The sequence below is a fragment of the Watersipora subatra genome, chromosome 4 (genome assembly GCF_963576615.1).
Source record: "Watersipora subatra chromosome 4, tzWatSuba1.1, whole genome shotgun sequence".
NCBI classification, from domain to species: domain Eukaryota; kingdom Metazoa; phylum Bryozoa; class Gymnolaemata; order Cheilostomatida; family Watersiporidae; genus Watersipora; species Watersipora subatra.
The window spans coordinates 58,714,368-58,737,391 of NC_088711.1; the positions used below are offsets into that span (position 1 = coordinate 58,714,368).

The 23,024-nt window shown below is 34.2% G+C and overlaps 2 protein-coding genes across 2 annotated transcripts; one reads left to right on the plus strand and one right to left on the minus strand.

The window, feature by feature from the left end:
- The first annotated feature begins 3,229 nt into the window (after nucleotides 1-3,229).
- Nucleotides 3,230-8,924, plus strand: LOC137394401 (voltage-dependent anion-selective channel-like). Its single transcript, XM_068081116.1, has 5 exons — nucleotides 3,230-3,348; nucleotides 6,119-6,220; nucleotides 6,447-6,563; nucleotides 7,349-7,557; nucleotides 8,828-8,924. Exons 1-5 carry the CDS (start codon nucleotides 3,230-3,232, stop codon nucleotides 8,914-8,916), a joined length of 636 nt encoding a protein of 211 aa, XP_067937217.1. The 3' UTR covers nucleotides 8,917-8,924.
- A 269-nt stretch (nucleotides 8,925-9,193) lies between these two features.
- Nucleotides 9,194-22,931, minus strand: LOC137394402 (uncharacterized). Its single transcript, XM_068081118.1, has 11 exons — nucleotides 22,857-22,931; nucleotides 21,036-21,208; nucleotides 16,205-16,371; nucleotides 14,213-14,304; nucleotides 13,301-13,463; nucleotides 12,797-12,971; nucleotides 11,893-12,034; nucleotides 11,295-11,432; nucleotides 10,899-11,076; nucleotides 10,646-10,839; nucleotides 9,194-10,029 (listed from the first exon to the last, which is right to left on the minus strand). Exons 1-11 carry the CDS (start codon nucleotides 22,929-22,931, stop codon nucleotides 9,265-9,267), a joined length of 2,262 nt encoding a protein of 753 aa, XP_067937219.1. The 3' UTR covers nucleotides 9,194-9,264.
- Nucleotides 22,932-23,024: the final 93 nt, after the last annotated feature.

Here is a 23,024-nt window from a genome sequence, read left to right on the forward strand (position 1 = left end):
AACGCATACAAATGTAATTTTTTCTTTCACAAGTGCGACGAGATATGTTACCATTCAAACCAAATTTGAGAACTTGCCCCAAAGTGTGAATTTCACACTTCACACTTTACGTTATATGGAATTTGTTATGTAGCACGAAGTAAAAACTTTGCATAGATTTTTTACACTATCTGGAATTTACGTTGTAAAAGATATACGTTATAGGAGCGTCTACTGTACCGGCATGTTACGGTGAAGAAGATAACCTGGCTGTCCTTGTATTATGTTGAGTAGGAAAATCGACGAGTAGGTAGAATATACCAAGTATGTAGCTAAGTCGCTTTTAAGCAAATTTAAATTAGAGGTTATTTCCTTGTTCTATGTCACCTCCAGCGTATGGCCTCTGAATGGTTCAGCTAATTTCTAAGAGTTCTCATGTCAAGGGTACGACTTTTTACTAGTGTCATTGTTACTATAACAAACTAAACTGCTAGGCACTGTTTACAGTTTTAGTCTAATAACAGTTCTCTTTTTAAGCACTCTACAGCCCGGCAGTCATCTGTGGATCTTACCAGGCTTTTCTCCCAGGCATTATTGTCTTCACCAAGTTGACGGCTAACCAATTGTCTATATAAAATGCAAATTATTGTTTGCTAGAATTACTGTCACGCCATAGCTTGTCAACTCAGACTAAGACAATAAACCCTGAACAGTCGCATGATGCCAGAGTTGTATCTAAATTACTTTCTTTAGTTGAAATCAAATCAGTTACAAACTGGTGTCACAAAAAACTGCCTCCCAGTTGATAATTATGTGAAGAGTTCAAAGAAAAATTCCTGCTGTCCGAAATATCCTGACTAGTGATCTACAGCTTGCTAATCCCGTTGAGAGAAAATACGGTTGTAGATGATTGTTCATTTTTCTATCTGATGTGTGTATTAAAGCTTTGAAATATTGAATGGATCCTGTTAAAAATTGGTTCCAGTATTTATAGTAAATTAAGCACAGCGCGCCCTCGGATTAGGATGACCCCGTTAAGCAAATGTTTCACTCTGCGATGTAGAGCACAATGATTTTTCGCCGTGTTCTTAAGAAATATTTTTTTCCATGAGACATCAACAAGAATTTTTCTCGAAATTCAAATTTGGCAGTCGGTGTGCTAATTACGTCCGAATAATAAATATGCCAATGTGCTATTCGCCGAAATCCCTCTACCAATGAATGGAAGAGATACGATGCTTGATTTTGCTCAGTTCGACATTATTCGTTATTAGTTATTGTGAAAGCAAAACTGGAAACAGATAGGTAATAAAATTTCAGCGATCAAAAAGTTGAAGTTCAGTAAAACCTAGCTTTAAGTATGTGTTTAGTAAGCTAAATTTATTGGTGGTAAGTTAAATTCATCGTTTATGTTATATGTCTGCCTCAAAGGTAAGAACTTCCTACAGTACATACTGCACTTAGTACATTGTAATGTTACATTTTATTGCAAATTATAAATACTAAATACACTAACAAAACTGTACATAGCTATAGTTACTGTAGGTAACTATAGTTAGTAAGGTTATTAGGTATACTATTTTGTTATAAATTTTTAATATATGCAGTATGTTTATAAAATGTTGATGTTTTCTCACAGGTGGGGGGTGCTCGCATTAGATAATTTCTATGGGTTTCTATACCCTTCTTTACGAAACTTTCACCTGATGATGCCAACACTAATCCACAGTAATCTAGAATGTTCTTAGCCTTTGGCATTTGCGAATAGGTGATTGTGCAATTATAAACAAAGCGGCAAGCTATCAGACTGTGATACTACAATGTGTGATGACAATGACTATTACACGCAGTATAAAAAAAATTTTTCACATGTAGGAATAAAATATATCTTGCTAGTAACCTCGCATTTCAGAATTTGTGAAAACTAGGTTGATTAAAATCAAATCGCATGTTCGTTTCCAATGATGTCTAACAAATCAAATCACTTATCTAATTCACATAAACCGAACTCTGAAACACTCAATAATTTTATGGGAATATTTGACAATTTATTGAATACAAAAACTTTAAAGCAAAGCAGGCATTTTATGATATAGGGTAGGTTACCGTGAGTTTGTTCTTATCTTTTGATCAGTTGATTGAACAGAGTTATATTTTTTGCTGAATACATGTAAGAATAATAAGTGGCTGACAATGAAGTATATCTTTCTTTGTATTGTATCCATAGACGTGTTTGTTATATTTCATGTATTTTGAAGGGCAAAGTATACTAATTGTAATCGGCTTGGAAACATCACAATGGCCAATGGCTCTTAGGCCAAAGAATAATGGAATTATTTTACTATATGGATTGTGGTTAAATGAATGGGAAACAAGTAAAATATGTCAGTCACATTGACCATTGTTTTTTGGGTGGTGCCTGGACATAAATGCCTAAAAATGGCAGTACATCTCTAGTATCTTATATTTGATTTTGCTGCATAATATGACAAGTAAAACCTCACTATTTGCTCTAATAAGTTACCTGAAATTTGGATACTGCTATCACTGCTATAGGGTATTACTATTACTTACCCAAGTAATAGTAATACCCTATAGCAGTGATAGCAGTATCCAAATTTGCATACTGCATGTAAATGAGATGAAGTGCTGGTATATAAATTATTCAACATGAATAATCGCAAATTGGTATGGACGAGACAAGAGTTAGTCAAAATAGTTGAGAGATGACATGTTTTGGGCCCTGTTTCCATTTACATTGTACATAGACTAATAATTGCTACAGTAAGATTAATGAAACTTATGTTTAGTAATTGCGATATCTTTGAGTAATTATACTTTGGGATGTTACAATATTATTTACGCAGACTTTATTCAGGTGCGATGTATGTTAAAAACATTGTTTATACTAAACTATCAAATCTTTCGAAATAGTGATTACTGATAGCAGCAGCTATATGCCCTCAAATAATGAATAACTTATTCTGAGAAACGAGGAGCATTTTGGTGCAATAGCATGTCCAAATTGTTTAAAAAACGAGATGCAGACACTGATTATTTAGAATTAACACATCACATTACTAAGCAATATGTAAAAATCTAGAGGTTTTTCATCATGTTCAATTATCTTTAATGTGAAATCTTTTGGAATAAACTAAAAATATTCTGTATATAATGTAACTGAACATTAGATTTTCTCAGCAATTCCTCACCATCAAAAAAGCTCCCTCGTAAACAAATGATTATAGGCATGAAGTTTCTGGTAAAGGCCGCCAATGATGGTACAATTACTTCTGAAAATACTATAGAAGATAAGATCATTGATGGTTTGAAGGTGTCGCTCGATGGCTCTGTGAACTCTTCATCTGGGTGAGTGCCATAACTGTATTATAGCACATGATACAGCTCGAAACGTGATCATTTTGGCTATGAATCATGCAAGTGCTAAAATAGGTAAAAATTATAGCCAAGAAAAACAACTTTTTGCAAATCAATTGTTTTTAAAGTGTCATTTGATCTGGCATAGCTGCATCTGTATTAGACAAGGCAGCAGTGACTTACATAACAGCTGACAAGTGCTTAAACCTGTTTGGTGATGTTTTAACTGGTCATTTCAAGTGATTGTTCTCTGTCAGTTGTTTCAGGTAAAGAGATTGTGATACAATATATAGCGTAATAACTGAATTGATGATCATTTTATGGTGCATCAGACACTGATATCACACAGAATTTGCTGACCCAAGCTTGCTTGCTTTGCACAGTTAAGTTTTCTTGAGTTGCCTTCAGGCTAATTTATTAAGGTTATCTACTTAGTCTAGGTGACCTCCAATGCATTGCTGCTGAGCAGTTTAGTTAGTTTTTAAGAGTTATCTTGTCAGAGGATACAACTTCTTACTATGATCCTAAAAAACAACTGCTAGGTGCCATTTACAGATTTACTGTCTAAGAACAGTTCCTTTTTTAGACACTCTTCAGCTCTGCAGTCATCCATGACTGCAGACTAGGACAATAAAGTGAATAAACCCAAAACAGTCACATGGTGACAGAGTTGTATCCAAATCTCTTTTTATATTTGAAATCAAATGATTTATAAACTGATTTGATTAAAATCAAATTATGTACCTGTCTGTCTCATATAATATCTAATAAATCAGATCACTTGTCCCATGAACACAAACCATATTCCGAATCACGACAATAATAAAATGCGATTATGTGACAAATTATTGAGTACAAGAACTTCTAAGCAAAGCAGGCGTTCTACAAGTTAGGGTAGATTACCATAAGTGTCTTTTCTATTCATCAGTTGATTGAACAATGGATTATGTATAAAACTACATACGAGTAAAAGTAGTAAATAGATGACCAATAGAGTTTTTTTGCATTGTATCCATGAATGTGTTGGGTATATTTCTTGTATTTTGACTTGAGAACAACAGTAAGCAGAACATAAAACGTCAAAAATTAATTAATTATTTCCATTGACATGAAGAAAATATTTTAAATTTTTGTTTTATCACTTGTTGCCATTACATTTCAAGTACAACAAATCTGAAAAATTAATCTAGATTGGAGCTTCACCTTGGATGCATTATAAATGCGCTTTTACTCAAAACCTTTTCTATTAGACCAGTCATGTCATGGATAGACAAAACCCTGAGAGCAAGCTTAGTTAGCATTTGTCCACTTTTATTTGGTCAGCGTTTGGAATTATACAGTATATCATTTTCATGTGATTCTACCAATCTAGGTACAGTAACCTTAAAATCATTATAATACAATTAATAAATTTACTGGCCATTAATATATGACGATTATGTATATTATGACTAGTTCCACTATTATTATGAAATCAAGTAGTTGTAAATTGTAAATTAACCTTAAAGTTATGATATAAAAACTGGACGCATACAAATTCATGAAAGGTAAGGACATCCGATGGTTAAGTTAACAGACATAGTTTTTATAACATTACTTTATAATATTTTGGAGTTCACTATTATCAGCAAAACGTATGCGGTTTAAACATATTATTGACAGAGCACACTAACATTAGGTTGGGCGTTCTAACATCCGCATCATATTACCTGAACTGCCTTTGAAAACAATTTCAAAAGTGCTAAACTGTGGGATAGCATATAATTCTGTTTTATAACTGATAAATGATAGCAAAATTGACTCAAAAAAATTGGGGAAAAGTGTCCATTAACGAACAATTTATCAAATCTCAAATCACTTTACTATCTGTCCTAATCAAAAGAAAATGGGCTCAAATCACTACCAAAGGTATTTGTTTCAAATAATTATGGGAATATTCAAGCATGTAGAGCTGTGTACACAGCTCTACATGCTTGAATCGTCCATAGTATTAATGCCACTTTTAATAAGATGCAGATGAAGGCTGCACTAGAGCACATCTTGAAATAGATCATTTTGGGTTCGCAAGCATCAGTTATAGGTGTCAGTTAAGTGGCAGGCTACCTTGTTTCTGGTGCAACAATATAATAATTATTTCAACAGTATATTAGAATGGAAAATAAATTACTATCGACCAGTGTATAAATTGGCCACCAGTTATAGAGTCCCTGCATAAAACATTAAAGTTGTATGCAGACAAAAAATTTATGAGAATCAAAGATGCTAACTAACGAAGCACTGAAATGCCATACCTTGGTTTTTCTGGCCACCGTGAAAACACACAAATGAGTCTGAGGTTAGGAAGGTTACATATCTTTTATAAAAACGCTGTATAACCTGTTGGCAGCCATGTTTGTAGGTTTTGCACCATTAATTCATATCTTTTATCTTTGGTCGTAAAGTATTGGTAGCAGTAGCATCTAAAAATGGTTATTATCCTTTTATGGTTGACTTTTAAAATCTATTTCAATGTTTGTTTAATTTTATTATGGTGTGATTGGTTAAATTTCAGAATACATAAACGGAGTTCAAATAATGCCACAGATTTTGATTTGATTTTGCCACATAAGAAATTGTCTTCCCTGGGTACAAAAACAACCCACACCTATGAATATTTTTCATTTATAGTGCAAGTCACAATAAAATTTAAATATTAGACATTTTTACATGCTAGAGACCCAGTAGGGAAGAATACATGTAAAATATGTATTTGTTCTTCTAGGTACAAAAAAGGACAGCTAAAAACCAAATATAAGACAGAATCTTTCAATGGTACAATGGACATTGATACCAATCTAAATGTTAAAGCTTCCCTCACTGCCGCGTAAGTTCATATCTCACTTTTGTCATATCGTACATTCGTTATAGTTTCACTTTATAGTTATAGTTTTACTTTATAGTTATAGTTTCACTTTATAGTTATAGTTTCACTTTATAGTTATAGTTTCACTTTATAGTTATAGTTTCACTTTATAGTTATAGTTTCACTTTATAGTTATAGTTTCACTTTATGCCGTATGCTTTAACTCGACATTCTGTCTATTGTGTAGATACAAAAGTTATGTGTTTGGTTACCTCAATGCTTATGATGTCAATAGAGGCCAACTTTTGGGAAACAACTTTGCCATAAGCCATGTCGGTGAAGACTACAGCGTGAATGCTATAATGTAAGTATTATTAATAATAGTATGTACATATTGCAAAACTTGTAAAATTTACCTCCACATTGTTTCTATATTCATTCTAAACAGTGCCATGTTATGGACAAAATTTATATTCTTTACAGAGCTCATTTTTTCATTGAAAGTACGTTCAAATCTCAGCATATGAAGCTAAACAATTCCCAATCTTTTCATGTGTCATAGCAGTTGTATTTTATTAACTCATACCAGAGCCCAAAAATTAATATGTAGTTTTGTTTTGCATGAAAATAAATGCATTATATTAAACTATGTGAAAAATTAAATGGGTAACCCAAATTATAAAAACTAAATTAGAGCAATAATAAATCAAAGGTTTACATTGTTAAGTTATACCATGGAGACAGATGAATGGAGGTGTATAGGCTGGGCAATGTGTAGTCTCGGTAATTGAGTGATAAATGAGTGCAGCATAACTTATTCTCACTTACACCAGACATGGTTTAACTTTATTTATTTTTTTTCCTTTTATTTTCAATTTTAACTTGCTTTTTACATAAAAATTTGGAATGTTTCGAGAAATTGGGAAGGTTGTTTGTTGTAAATTATTTCGCATGATGAGACTAATATTTATTCAAATTCTATGTTACCTATAAAAATTGTGCAGGGGAGGTAGTTAGTAGAGGTGCATTGTATAAGCACTATACAAATATCTAAGTGAACCTGCTACATCAACCAAAACACTTGCACCTATGCCGCATGCTTCTGATATGGCGTTACTTATTAACTTATACCAGATCTGTTTTGTATAGAAATGAGCAACAAAGCGTCTCAGCTTCCATCTACCATAGGCTTAGCAGAAATCTAGAAACAGTTGTGGGTATAGGGTGGAAAGAACCCTTAATTTCACCGGCATTTAGAATGGGCTGTCGGTATATGGTGTCCAAAGACACGAGTGTACGAATGAAAGTGAATCAGCAGGGTCAAATAGGACTTTCTCTTCAACAAAACCTAGAAGGTGGTAAGTACAAATTATCCATGTTTATGCAACTGCTAACAAGAAAATTGTTTACTTATTCACTGAATGAATAATAGTAGTTTGATGAGTAGATAGGGAATATATCATCAACATAAGTGCATTGCTAACTGGATGTACGAAATTAATACTTTTCTTTTAATTCAGCCAAGTATTGGATAGAGCAGAAAACTCTTTGTATTGAGTATTTGTGGCTTATCACTATTCCTTTAGCCGTTAACACTTTATAAATCAGTGCTTCAAGAATTGCTTAGAGTTAACCTTCTGTAAACAAGTCATAAGTTTCTTTATTATGCAAGAAAATAACTCGTATAGTGCAAAGAACAGTTTAATTTGTGAAATGGTGCATCCTTTTCAACTTATAATGCAAGTTTTATCAGATTTCATGTTTTTGGTGTGAAATCAGCTCATAAGTGAAACACTAAACTTCATACATAACGATCTTCAGGTCTACATTCCTTTTTTTTGTTGACTATCTGTGGTGTTCATTGAGGATGAATTCTTACTCTGTTACTCTCTCACTCTATTTGGATTTTTGTGAATTAATCCAGTGTCTTTATTTTGGCTCCAATTTCCATGCTTAAGCTGATGCTATTTTAATTATCAAAGTTTTTTTACTCAAGGTCTCCTTTCTATCTAAAATGAATCACAATCAGCTTAATGGTCATAAGCAGTTATTGATCGAATTCTTATTCCCTCAAACTCATGTTTTTTGCGAAAAACTTTTATTCAAGCTTTTAGGCTTCAGAATAAAACTTCCTCAATCACATTCAACATACTGTTGTCAACCTAAAGGTGTTTCACAAGATGTTTAGCATGCTAGATACGTACTTGTGTAGCCAAATTATTTTACTTGTACCTTTACTTCTTCTGGCCCCCAACACTATAGGCACAAATCTGTTCCTTTATACCTAAAATAATAATTGTGTCAAAAATTTCATTTGTAAGCAACACTCAACATCGAATTTCATATATCACTGGTTTCCGTGTTCATCAATTAATAACATCTCTCCGTTCTATAGAATTATTGGCCTTTCTTGCTCCACAATGGTTCGAATCATCATAGCCACTCAAAATTTGCTTTGATATGTAGAGCATTACAGAATTATCTTTCCTGAAAATAAAACATCGTAAGAATATAAATAGTAATATGTTAGCTTAAGTGCAAATATATTCGAAATTTGACGTACAATTTTAAAGTTAACCTTTTGGTATTTCAAAACGATCTTTTTCATGCAAGTATGGTGCATTTTAGGTTTTGTTCTTACTCTCTCCGCTCTGCTGGATGGCAAGGACATTTCTGGTGGTGGACACGGTGCCGGTCTTGCAGTGGAGTATAACTAAGATAGCTTTCTATTTACATGTACATTGCACAGTTTTAAGCAGTTCTCATATATCCTACCATAACAAGCTTGCCATAGTATTTTAAAAGTGATGTTCTTACTTTTTACATGAGGTTTTTTCTTAGTCAATCTTATTTAAAATGCTCAGATTGTAGATGCTTCATAATTTATGGCTTCTCAACTGAACCGTCTTTCAATGTCAGGCTTTTAGAAATCGATACTGCACAAAATTGATCCAACTACATTTTAGTCGATAGTCTATAATATATTGGCTCTTTAATAGGAACTAGCAAGATATCAAAAATAAAATAGGAACAATTTCAATTCAAAAGGTATGTAATTGAATAACCTATAGGACTGGCACAGCACTACTGGTTACATCTACAGATATACTAAACTCCTCAGTTTCATTCTCAAAGGAAGCTATACTCGGTGCTATGCATAGACTCTGATCAGATTGTGCACTCTCAGTGTCAGCGCTAAACTGTATGCTGTTATTATTATTGACATCAGCAACGCGTCGAGCGGCATTCTCCAAAGGATTAGCTTTATGGGATGCATTATCAAACTCCTGGAAATCTGCAATAGAATTATTAGCTGCGGATGATGCGCTTATCATATCCACTGCAGGAATGTTTATGGCAAGTCTGTTAGGAAGGTTGGCTAGGTCGCCAAGAGACGATTCTGTTGCACTCAACTCTGGTGCTGTTTCGTAGGTTTCTTTATCCTCTCTTCCTGCGACTTGCTGATGGTTCACCTTGACATTAGTTTTCTGTTGTTTTTCGATTGGGGGAGCCTTTCCCACTAATGTGACTGTTGCCAAGCCAACTGGTGTGTTATTAGTTCTAGTTCTATGTTCTTTGTAAGGAATTGACGTCGTTGCTGATTGTTCCTTGATTTCTTTTACTACAGCTTGGTCTGTCAATTCTTTTCTAAATAGGTGGTTTATTGGAGTAGTTATCTGAACAAATGTTTTTTCTCCTTCCATTCCATTATGAGATATCGATGGAGTGGTTCCATTACCACTGTTGTAGCTAGGTACATATTTGGGTGGCCTTATTGGAGTTGCTGCCCTATCCGTTAAGCTTTGGCTAGTTTTGGGTCTCCCAGCAACCTTCAAAAATTGAGTTTGTCAGTTTTAGCTTTGTATAACATAATTTCATTAGTTTGAGGTTTTTCATTGATAAATGTGACTACTGCATGAGTTATGTATGAATCACATGAAACTTATTTATGTACTATTGTTTTGTTAAATCAAATCAATCTATAAAGGAACCAATAATAGATCAATAATGTTATCGTAATCTTTTAGAAAAATAGCGATTCTAACTTGACGCTAATCATAGTGATAAAGTTAATGTTTACGTGTATATTCTCTCAATAATATGATTTTATTATGTAGTTCAAGTTGCACCTGATTATTCAAAACAATTGCTACTTGTTAAAGATAATGCGAGGTACAATATTCACACCTTGGGTTTAAAAATGAGTCAAAATGCTAGAGAAATGTTCATTTTTGGAGTAGCTTTCTTTGTTATTAATGTATAAAATAATTCCGTATGGCCAGTTTTGCATATTTAATCATTGCAAATGTTTATCATCAGATAATGTATCAAACATGCCTAGCATCAAAATTTTTTGAATGGTGTTTTTTCAATTCTAGTTAGAAAGCTTGAACTAATGAGAAAATTTGCCAATTATAAAATCCATAGCAATCTTGCCGATCTTACCCTTTCAACAGGCTTTTCTGATACTACATTGTATGAAGGCATTGTAACTTGTCTCTGGATGCCAGACTTGACTTCTTCGAGTATATTTGGCGTCCGTCGGCTTGCTGTAAGCAGTTTGTAGTTTTTTGCAGCATATTCATAAACAGGGTTGTGTGAGAACATTCGTTTTATGTAAGGAAAATCGTAATGACCAACTACACTCAAATCTTTAGGCCATTTATTTACCTCGTAAAATTAATAGCAAATTGCAAACCTGAGAGAACTTGCGGAGGAAGTTTGGCTGTCATCTTTTTTGGTGACTTGTTTAGCGTTGAGGGTTGAGCAGTAGTGTTGTCAGGTGTGGGTGCAGCTAATCCTGCAGATTTGTTTTTCCGGCTTGAATGAGGGGTGTGAGACTCAAGTATCTCTTCATAAGTCATTTCAGCTTGATCCTGTAGCAGGTGATCACATAAAAAAGTTTTGTCAAAGCCACGTTAAAATATTCTATGACTATCCGGATGTGTCTAAAATATTAAGCTGATACAACTTTGGAACAACAGTTGAGCAGAAACCTGATCTACAATTGTGATTGTGTTAGAAACAGTCAAAATATACTGTGGCAGCATTTATGTGGTGTTGATAAACAATAATTTTACATGCTTTTTCTTACCTCATGCCGCCGCCGAGCTGTTGCCAATTTGTGAGAAAGTAACATAGTCAGCCTGCCTTTGTCAGACTGAGCTGAAAGTGGCACATATGGCTTAATGTTTGGGCTGCTGTGGTAGATGACTGGAGTTGTCTTGTTCATCTGCAATCAAAGGTGATAGCTGTTTCACCTTCAGTGGGTGACTTATGGTGTAAGAGAACCAGCGCGTAAAGTTTAAAACTATTGCAATAAAAAACAAATCAGTTATAAAAAGATATAAAATTATTAAAGACATCTGTTTTATATACCTGGCAAAAAAATTGGGTAAGTGCATCCATATTGTTCTCTATGTTTCTAACATAAGCGGAAAGTAAACTAGATGAGGATGATGTATGAATTTTGTGGTATAAAGGTGTTCTTTAGAATACTAGTGATTGCATTTTTGTGCATAGTATATGGTCATAGGAAGTTTCTTCATTAATGAATAATTAGAAGGATGTCAAGAGTAAGATTAGGATGGCATCACATTTTATAATCGTAGTCTGGCTGCAATTTTCATCAGTTGGGATCGAGCATCTACTGATCACCAAGGAGATGGAACTAGTCGATCAATAGCTCTTACCTGCTGCCTTGAGTTAAACTCGTTTATAGCCTTAGGGACTATCACCTTAGCCTTACTCTCCACATCCTGCCAGCATAAAGGAGGATTGAGGGGCTCATGTTTTTGGGCAATACTATGTGTCATATTTAGCAGAGAATCACACCTACAGATAAACCAATGGTAAATTCTACTCACATTGTTCTGCAAACGGTGGCTGTTATAAGAGAAAAGTAGGATGAACAATATGAACAAGTACAGTATTTATATCGACTATAAATGTGTTGCTATACACAGTTTATTGTCATTAGGATTCCCAGGTGTTTATTCGGGGCTGATTTTAAGCATCTAACAAATTATGCTGGAAAAAATATGCAAAATCAAGTCTTACAGCTCAGAATACGCTTTTGCTTATGATCTTGTTAGCATCCGTAAGCTTAGCTCAAAGCAAGTACATTTTTATCTCATGCAATATAAAGAGCAGTGAGTCGCTATGTAATGGTAATTCTATACTTGAAATTCAGGCTACTGGTTCTGCAGTGGCAGCCCGATGCCATGACTATTTCCTACTATCTGTGTGCGTATCACATAATAGAAACTCGCATCAAAGTTGTTCCCTCTTACATGTAGACTTCTGAGTCTAAATATTATAATCGTCAATAATAAAAATTGATCTATTGATCTCTTAACTAGCTCTACTTGTTGGAGGTTAGAGAAGAAGGTAGATCTCTTGAGTATTTATCTATATCAGACAGTACAATTTACAAAACATTTAATGTTTTGTAATGGTAGTTTTAGGACCAGTTTATGTGTGTGCTTTTATTTAGCTTAAGTATAATTCATCTAGCACTGCTACAGATTCCAATAATAAAAATTGGCCCTTAAAAATCAATCTATCTGTCATCGGTAAGGTTGCTGGAATGCTTACTTGTCATAAAACACAGAATTATCATCAGCATCATCAAATTCTTGTCCAAGAAGCAACTTGCCGTTCTGCCCTATCCTGACCTTTTCTCCAAGGACAAGTTTTGCAGCTACATCAATACCGACACCAGCTTCTATGCTGAACCTCGGGTTCTCCTCTGGGCTCGATCGCTCTTCACCTAAAGCAATCCCAAAGGCTGTAAACAACTGCTGAAATGAATTTTGTTCAATATGAAAAAGGCAGAAACTGTTTACAATGAAACCATTAACGAAAACTATGTGAGTTATAAATGTAACAAAATAAATTCTTGGTAGAAGTTCATTAGTACTTCTAACACAATAATACAACGATTTCTGCTTTTGTGATATCGCTATATACATTTGTAGACATTTGTCACACAAATTTACTGTGCGAACTCTAACGTGTCATGACAATTATTCTTAACATTAGCCTGTGAGTACACCATAAATATTTTTTTAGTTCTGGCACAGATTCAAAATGTCTTACCTGGTGTAAAAGCTGAAAGGGCACCTGGAGAATCGCCCTCAAAGGTCAACCACTGCTGCAAAGCCTTATCCTTGGCCTCGGATTTGCCTCTAGCATATGCTCCTGAGCTGATGTATTGCCGCTCCTTAGAGTCCCACTGTTCCCTTATTAGGGCTGTGCAGAGCTGAAGAATATTCGCAGCATGTTAGTGGTCATGTGACAAGCTAGCTTTCAGCTGTGAATAGGACAGCAGGCAGATAGTCGATGATAGAGATCCAATACTGCACACAAAAGAATTCGTGACCATCTAAAGTTAGTCAAAGACAATTGTTGATAGATGAAATTGAACAAACAATGTCGCTATTGATATCTCTCTGACATCTATTCAAAGACGCTGCCAGTGTTTGCATTAGCCTTAGACTCTCGTTTTAGACGTTGGGGAGCTAAAAGCTATCTCTATTAGCATTAATGTATCTGAAGCTGGGGGCTCAATCTAGATTGTCAAACACCTGCCAATGATATCGTCTCTGTATGTGTAATGTGACCACACAGTGCTTGGCAACCAGCTGATTACAGATGATCTTTAGAGAGCTAGCTAATTACTCAGCAAACTTGATAAATTAACTTTACATAATTGGAATGATTAATCGAAACATGAATCGTGAAGTTTATTCTGTAGACTTCACCAACTATTGATCAAGAACATGCTGCAGCAAGCATATCATCGATCCTATGTTAAAAAATTACGTCTAGATAGAAGGCTTGTCAAACATTTATGGTTTTATGGATCTGGTAAAAGTATATTGCGCTGGAGACACTCATGCATAGCAGTACATCTGCCTATCCGCTTTACCATCACCCTATTCTTTCCTCAGGTCAGCAAGTCTTGTTCTAACATTTGACGTTCTACGAATGCTATAATAAAATGCCTACCTGAATATTCTCCTTGCTATAAGCTGCTTTGATATCTATGGGTCGAAACCTGTAGAGTGTCGCATTGGTTTGAGGTCGTGTTAGCGCCTTCCCTGCGTTCACATGAATAAAGATATTGAATGCAACCACAATCCAAAGAATATTAATATAATAAAACAATATGCAAACATTCATTAGAACTCCACTGCTTGAACAAGAGGCTCCTTTAAAACTATTGTGTATGAAGTGTGCGAGACGTGTTCAAGTAGATCGAATGCTTTCACGTAATTGTGTTTATTCAACACCCTTTAAAGAGTTTAATCTCAACATTGCCAGGCGTTTAAATCTTACACTGTGTGCGCATAATATCGTTTTGTCAAACAATTTTTTCACATTCATTTCTATGATAAAAGTTTCATGTTATGGTCTAAGATGATTGACGCAGTTGCATTGACAGGATTCAGGGCAGTATGCGGTTATGTAAACACATTTGTATTGCCAGTTTTTCTACAAGACACTCTCCTTTCGTTAACGAGACTGACTGATGTTACTAATGCACCATCGCATTAGTAACTAAAAAGTTTACTAATGCGATGGTGCTGATGCTTTAGTGGCCAAAGGCGTACATGTAGGTTAATATCTGTGCTACGCTCCGTACGCACTCACCATTCTTCAATAATAGTGAAGGCTAATTTCTAAGGTTTTTTTCTACTTCTTTGGGTCATGAAAAAAATTGTAATGCCGGCCCTAACATATTTAGCCAATGATACACGATCAATGCAAAGGCACTTTAAACCAATACTGACACACTCAACCTAGTACAAATATCACTGGAAGTGCTAGCTGAGCGCATGCGTATCAAACATTAGGTTCTACAGCAAGTTCTTTGCTTCAATAAACACGCAATCATTTACATTAGGAATGTTTTCAGTTGTTTTTGAAGATTATCGATGCAATATTGGTGACATAGACATTTGCTAGAATGGTAATGCAAGCTTTTCGTGCAATAATTTCGAGACAAAGATACTGCAGTCAAACATCAAGATGCAAAGCAATCTGTTGTGGGATTTTTTCATATGTCAATACTATAGTACGTTGGCACGAGTATACTTACTTGCTCACATATCCTATTGTGTGATACGCAGACAGACGATACGAAATTTTCTTGGCATCGGGCTGCCACCGCAGAACTAGTAGCCTATTCTTAATGAATTTCGAGTATAGAATTACCATTACATAGCGAGTCACTGCTCTTTACATCCTTATATATGGTAGCATATAGTGTATTCCTGTACATTGCCTAATACATTTGCTCATAAACTTAATGATAAATAGTTCAGGTAATTATATATAGTGCCAAAATAAATGGATTATATAAAACAATGCCAAAAAGCTAAATTACATGTAAGACACTAAAATAATGAAGTATAACCATTAAACAAAAAGAGGTATTTGTTATTTCTTTTGTTATTGGGAGAGGCAAATGGAGGTGGAGCATTGTTCATACATGGAGCTGGCAGTGCATTGACTCAATTATCTACAGAAATTTTATAGCATCTGTCAAAAAACTACATGTAGTACATCAAGGTGACCGTGAGGAGTTATTGGACTATGATTGCAATAATGCAGATTTTTTGAAAGTTCGTCGCATTCCAGAGTTGATTTTATACTAAAATTTACTATTCTCTATAGTAAACTGATAAATTAGTACCATTGCATATTCTATTACTGAGTCACTTAACAAAATATATCTCAAGTCATAAAAACCATTAATGTTCAAATTTCTAAATAGCTATGTTAGAATATGCGTATAGAAGTACGTTTGAAAGTATGTAGTAGTTAATTTAGTATATGTATGTATGTGTATGCATGACTTTAAAAGACATTGCTTCAAGTTACACTTTTTTATTTTTTATTTCATCAGAATAATTCTTAAAGTTCCTACCAAATTAAGGTTCATTATCTTCATTAGCCAGCTGTAACTAACAAAAGGCAAAAAAAACGCATATATACCTGTTTTTTTAGTTGAGGCTGACTTTGAACCAATCTTCTCACGTCCTGTTATGGACTTGGAGTGGGAAAAAACAATTTTGCGAGTCTTCGCTTTGTCCTGTAATGCACAGGCCTCCCACATCTCAGTATGGCTCGGTACTCTTACCCAAATGGGAGCTGACTTATTTCTGAAACAAAATTTATTCATTATGTTTTTACTGGTTTGTAGGTCCTGCCCACCCATAATCTCTTGTTCCTATGGTCACTAATTCACTCAGACGGATCTTATCTTGCGGTTGAATATTATTTGCTTGAAATTTCAAGAACTTTTGTAACTCAAAGTTATAAGAGAAAGCAACTTCTCTGATTGTAACAGCATCACAATACAGCAGGGAGAACCACAGCTACGATAACGTCATCTTCCTTTCTGTTTTAAAAATATCTAAATATTTAAATCTCCAAAAGAATAGTTTTGTTTTGTTACGCTACCCACAAAATACTTTACATATTTTTCCAATTGTCTAAAAGATTAAACAAAACAAATGCAACGATATATATAAGCAGTACTAAGGGGCTCAATAAGCAGTACTAACATGTAAAGACAACTCCTAGTTCTGCCAAAGGCTTCATTTTCCTATCTTGAGTGCTTGGGGGATCAAGCACATAATTGAGAAACAGGAAAAGGAAAGTAAATACATTATGCGTCATTCCAGGCTGTGTTACTCCATATTTCTTTTTGTCTTATTAGCACCTCTATAGCCCTTTTCAAGCCTAACAACTTTTATGATTATATGTACCCTGGGAGTCTAATGTGCTGCCAGAGATCGGCAGGTCTGTCAATAGAGCACTGAGAATAAGCATATGCACAATTATACTGAAGTGCTGCAAGGCAGATGGTTAGCCCATGTGTTAGAGTTTTGTGCTGCTAAGCCGAATTTTTTGAGTTTAAGTTCTGTGTAAAGCAGTCCTAACCTACAACTATATGGTTTTGTCTAGATGGTAGAACAGACGGACAAGGCCGTTGTCATAACAACGATTAATGTTTGAATCCATTTGGACAAGCACAAATCAGTTGTTATGATTTGCTGCTTAATCCTTTGCATCATTATTTGATGCATCAAAACACACATAACTAAAGATTTGATCCACTGATGTCCTTTTTACAAATGATATGGATCCTTTGAATGGTAAAGCATCTAAAAGATTCTCTGAGGAATGATAGCATGGATCTTTGAAGATTTCAAAGGCTTAAGCAATATTCAGTTTAAATAAAAAATAAGCTGTTGCAAGTTTTACCGAAGCCATTTTTATTAATTCATATGTAATACTTAAACTTGAAAACTTGTTATGACTAAAATTTTTCATAATTATGAATAAATGTAAAATAGGGTAGTTGGATTTATAAATCGATAGCAATGCGTTACCAGAATAGTTTATCAATTATATAAAGTTTCCTTTATAATTTATTAATTTATAAATCCATGTTTAGTTTGGCATGAATATTAAAAAGAATTCATGAAATTTAGCTACTATGATCAGCTCTGACTGTAGGAAAACGCATCTGCATTTATTTCTTTACAAGAATAATTACTTCTTCAAATCATGAAACTCCTGTGGATATAGTGTAGCTGACAGTCAGTAACTTTCATTGTCAATTAAGTGATAAGATTTCGATTGGTGAAACTACTTAGCTAAAAGATGAATTATAACCGCTGACCTTTTCCTTTGATGTACCTTTACACTCAGGGCACACCTCAAAGAAATGTCTCAAACTGACCAATGAAAAGCACAGAAAAGCAAGCCGATCATCTACTAGCAGGAATGTAAAAAAGGTCGAAAAGTGCAGGTCTTTGCACATTTAATGTAGGCCTAAACTGTCACACCGAAGTTGGTGCAACTTTCTGCAAATTATAACTGTTTTTTTCTAAGCATTCCTTTTTCTTGAATTGCGCGAATTTTTAACATATTTGATGATGTTGGGCTTTATAGCCTAGCAATATTAGTGGTTCTTCTGGAGTTATCTATAGCGCAGTGAGTCAAATTCACTTTTGCTTCTTTGATGGACAGATTTAAAAAAAGAACTTGTTGTAAGATACATAATTTTGGATAAAAGATACTTTAAAACCAAAAAGAATTTAATCTCAATCGAAATGCTAAAATCTAAATAGGCTTAGCAAAATGATCAATAGTGTCATGATCAATACAAATAGATTAATAAACTATATGTATTGATCATTACATCTCTACAAAAGTCGCTTACAATAAAATAAATACTTACTTTTGATTTTGTAAATTAAACTCTATTGTTTAACATGAAACAAAAAAATGTTTGGCTGTCCAAATCCTTTAAAGGTTGATTTGCAACAAAATTCACATTACAGTTATTTGGTATCAAAAGATTCACCACGCCTTACTCTGCTGTGTTGTAGGTGCAAAATATGTGGAAATATGATTACAAGCTCTTAAAAGCTCAAAAATGAACAGTTAATCGCCGCCATCATGAAGCTGTTGTAGATTAGAATCTCTTTCCAAAACGGCTCAAATGGGACGTAGTTGAACGGGATGGCTTCTGTTTACACTTTCATGCAACCTCATTCGTCGAAATATTTTCACAAATATACTTCACGCATTCAATAAAACCATGTCTATTGTCGTTATGCGTCTATTTCATCATCATTGTAATGCTGTCACTTTCAGCACTGATATCTTATAACCTACCATGAAAATTCGTTTAATTCTTTAACCTTAGCTCTAAGGAGTACATATCATTGTCTGATAAACATGACAAGCCTGTTGGTCGCCTGTGATAATCGAAAAATGCTGCAGAAATTATTTGCGGTGTTTGGCAGGAAGCATGGGTCACATAATCAGATTACGACTAGACGATTAGACCAAGCCGAAACAAAACTGTAAAGTAGCGAGCATCTATACTTGATACGGGCTCTTCGGTAAAACCCGAAGTGTTTGTCATAAACTAATGCTACGATAAGTTTATATTGAGTCTTTTATTGACCTTTCAATTCACATGAGAACATCACGTGTCAAAACAATAACCAAATGGATTGACTACGTCAGAGAAATAAACTGATTCCAATCTACGGCGGTTTCATGATGGTGGCGATTAACTGTTCGTTTTTGAGCATTTAAGAGCTTGTAATCACATTTCCACATATTTTGCACCTACAACACAGCAGAGTAAGACATGGTGAATCTTTTGATACCAAATAACTGTAATGTGAATTATGTTGCAAGTCAACCTTTAAAAACTATGCATAAACTTCATGTCTTAGTGGGATTTACCTTCTCTGTAAGACTAGTTTAATTATAATAGAAACCAAACTTAGCATCGTTCATAACAACAACCATTACCATTCCAAATGATTAGCTGTATCCAATTTTTTATTTTACTTTAGTATTTTATTCCCTTTCAATATTTTATTTTTACTTATCTTTTTTCTCATGGTCTAGTTCGCTTTAAACGGCATTGACCTGTGATAATAAAGTTTATATCTATCTATATATCTATCTATATATCTATCTATATATCTATCCATCTGACCTGTGATAATAAAGTTTATATCTATCTATATATCTATCTATATATCTATCTATATATCTATCCATCTGACCTGTGATAATAAAGTTTATATCTATCTATATATCTATCTATATATCTATCCATCTGACCTGTGATAATAAAGTTTATATCTATATATTTATATATCTATCCATATGACCTGTGATAATAAAGTTTATATCTATATATCTATCTATATATCTATCCATCTACATTTTGTATCTATATATCTATCTATGCTATCTATGCTATCTATGCTATCTATGCTATCTATGCTATGCTATGTTAAGCAAGAATACTGTTAGCTTAATGACTAAAAGTTCATCCTCAGTTTAATGTCTTGTAAAACTAATCATAACATATAGATATTGCATTTAACTAACTTGCAGGAAAATCTTATTTTATTCGGTAACAGAAAATTTTGTGTTATCGTCTGATTACCTCGTTTTAGCCAAGTACAATATAATTTTTTTTTTAAAGATATGAACTGGCATCTATTAAAACATTCTAAGAGTAGCTAGATTCCATTCCTAGCAGAAGTGTTACAATCATTATAAATTTATTTAAAAAACTTCTAGATTGTAGTAAAATTTCAACCTATTTTGTATCACAAAATTATTGAAAACTTTTGATCTATTAAATACAATACACGTATCTCTAAGCACCACCATTTATGAAATACTCTCAATAATAAGAAGATCTGCGCTGTTTTGGCAGCTTGTCACAGGGAGTAAGCATTTGCATAGTCAGCCTCCATTCTTCTTACTGGTTAAACTAACGCTCCTGGCATCTCGCGAAATAACAGATTGCCTGCTGCCAGCTCAGAGAGTCATGCAATAAACTGAATTATATAACTGACACTCTGAAATATTGATTCCTATCTAAATTATAACTGTTGCACATTGAAAATAGAACCTGTTATAGAAAGACGTAGCAATGTCAGAATCCAATGATCTACTTAACTCCAAACTTTCACTTTGTGAGATGAGATTTTAATTACCTGTGTGGCAGTAACAGTGATAAGACACATGGCAATATCAAAACAGTTTACAAATACTAAAGCCAAACTTTGCCCATTGGATAATCCGAAACTGCAAAAGGCATGTAGGTCAGGCAGTATCTAAAGATAGGCCACGCTTCATAGTCAGTAAACTTTTCTGGACATAACGACGGTCCTCTCTCATCCCAAATTTCTCACAGCAATGCTTTTAGATAAGATGACTGACTAGATGACTTTTAGATTTGATGACTTCTATTATATAAGAGGTTACTCACCGTTGCAGCAAGCGAGGGTTGTTGTCTGGGGTTTCCTGAGATTGGAGATCAATGCTATTAAGAGCATTGTGATTCAGCTTTAGTATGTCTGCTGTGGCCGAGGGCCGGACAGAGAGGAATGTACCAGCACTCTCCACATTGTGAATCACCTGCAGTTGTCCAACTGGAGATCTCTGTAAAATTACAAGCAGCTTTTCTCATATCTTCGTTCATCGTGCGCAGCAATAGCATCATGTCATTCATTATTCTTTAAACGGTTCATCATTGTTAGGCCGAAAGTAATGCTGAGTTTATAGTTCATGTTCTATCTGGTGCAAGTCAGTAACATGAAATGATAAACCTATCATATTGGCCTCTTAATAGTACATATATTCCTAAAAACCTATAAACATGTACATCGATATACATGTAGTGTAAGTATTCCTATATACATGTATTCTTAGCATCTGTATACGTACATGTTGGACCATCCACATAGCTACTTTTGTGCACTAGTTTATCCTGTTTACTACTGTGTACTAGTCTATCATATTTACTACCGTGTACTAGTCTATCATATTTACTACTGTGTACTAGTATATCATATTTACTACCGTGTACTAGTCTATCATATTTACTACTATGTACTAGTCTATCATATTTACTACCGTGTACTAGTCTATCATATTTACTACTGTGTACTAGTCTATCATATTTACTACTGTGTACTAGTATATCATATTTACTACCGTGTACTAGTCTATCATATTTACTACTGTGTAGTAGCCTATCATATTTACTACTGTATACTAGTCTATCATATTTACTACTGCGTACTAGTCTATCATATTTACTACTGTATACTAGTCTATCATATTTACTACTATGTACTAGTCTATCATATTTACTACTGTGTACTAGTATATCATATTTACTACTGTGTAGTAGTCTATCATATTTACTACTGTGTACTAGTATATCATATTTACTACCGTGTACTAGCCTATCATATTTACTACTATACACTTGTCCACCCTGTATGCAACTGAGCATTCATCATTCTTTCAAATACTTCTATGTACTTGTTTCATTCCATCATAACAGGTATTATATCTGACAATATCATAACTAGTAGCACCTGTTACTAGTTATTCTGTCATTACAAACAACCTTTGATAATGTCATTTTTCCAATCGCTCTCTAGTCATAGCATGCATCATAGGTGCAAAACATGTACTACAGATTACAAGAAACTCTTGTGAATGTGTGATGGTCAACAACATATACAGGGTAGCTACAGCTCTGTAACTCACACACACACTTACCAGCAGTCTCTAAATATCGTATAGGAATTGGGCAATTAAAATAATTGCATATATACTACTAATCATATTCTAAAATTGGAGTATAAAAATTAGATGTGTGTATATGAATATCTTTTGTTCTAGCACAAAAAGCAGTTTTTTTCAATGATGCCTGTAGCTAGTGTGTTTTGAAAGAATGATAATTGGTTTCACCAGTAACACGTAATCACGTTAGCAAATAAACGGAAATCCATATCATAATAAAGTCGCTAATATAAAACTCACTCAAATTACTATGAACATGTCAGTTTCATCCTTCTTCAGTTAATTTAGAATATATCTAGGTATCAAAAGAATAACCATACCATGTAGTATCTCAAACCTCAACCGTTTTCAATATATCTTAGATATCATAGAGCAGCAAGTATTTTCATATATCTAGAAAGCACCTGAAGAAGTTGTCATCTTTGACTATTCCGAATTATCTCTTTACGTCGCCACGAGTTTAGACATGGTTAGTCTGATAAGAATAGCTCACCTGTTTGTATTTCTTGTAGCTGAACTTTTCTAGTTTCTTATGATTATTAAGCCCCTCGACAAGCCTTGTAGCCATTTCAACTTCTATTCGCGTGCTCTCGCGCTTCAAGTGTGCTCTTTCATTAGACATAGTAACGTGCATCCTAGCAAGTGTTTGGCTTAGCCATGG

Bases quoted from the DNA above. Each gene is read 5' to 3' on its own strand.
- LOC137394402 (XM_068081118.1), bottom strand. From the start codon at position 22,931: ATGGCTACAAGGCTTGTCGAGGGGCTTAATAATCATAAGAAACTAGAA. The intron at 12,035-12,796 runs GTAAGCATTCCA...GTTTATCTGTAG, and splicing joins AATTCTGTGTTTTATGACAA to GTGTGATTCTCTGCTAAATA. The intron at 11,433-11,892 runs GTAAGAGCTATT...CTTTGATTGCAG, and splicing joins AGTTTAACTCAAGGCAGCAG to ATGAACAAGACAACTCCAGT.
- LOC137394401 (XM_068081116.1), top strand. From the start codon at position 3,230: ATGAAGTTTCTGGTAAAGGCCGCCAATGATGGTACAATTACTTCTGAA. The intron at 3,349-6,118 runs GTGAGTGCCATA...TTGTTCTTCTAG, and splicing joins TCTGTGAACTCTTCATCTGG to GTACAAAAAAGGACAGCTAA. The intron at 6,221-6,446 runs GTAAGTTCATAT...TCTATTGTGTAG, and splicing joins AAAGCTTCCCTCACTGCCGC to ATACAAAAGTTATGTGTTTG.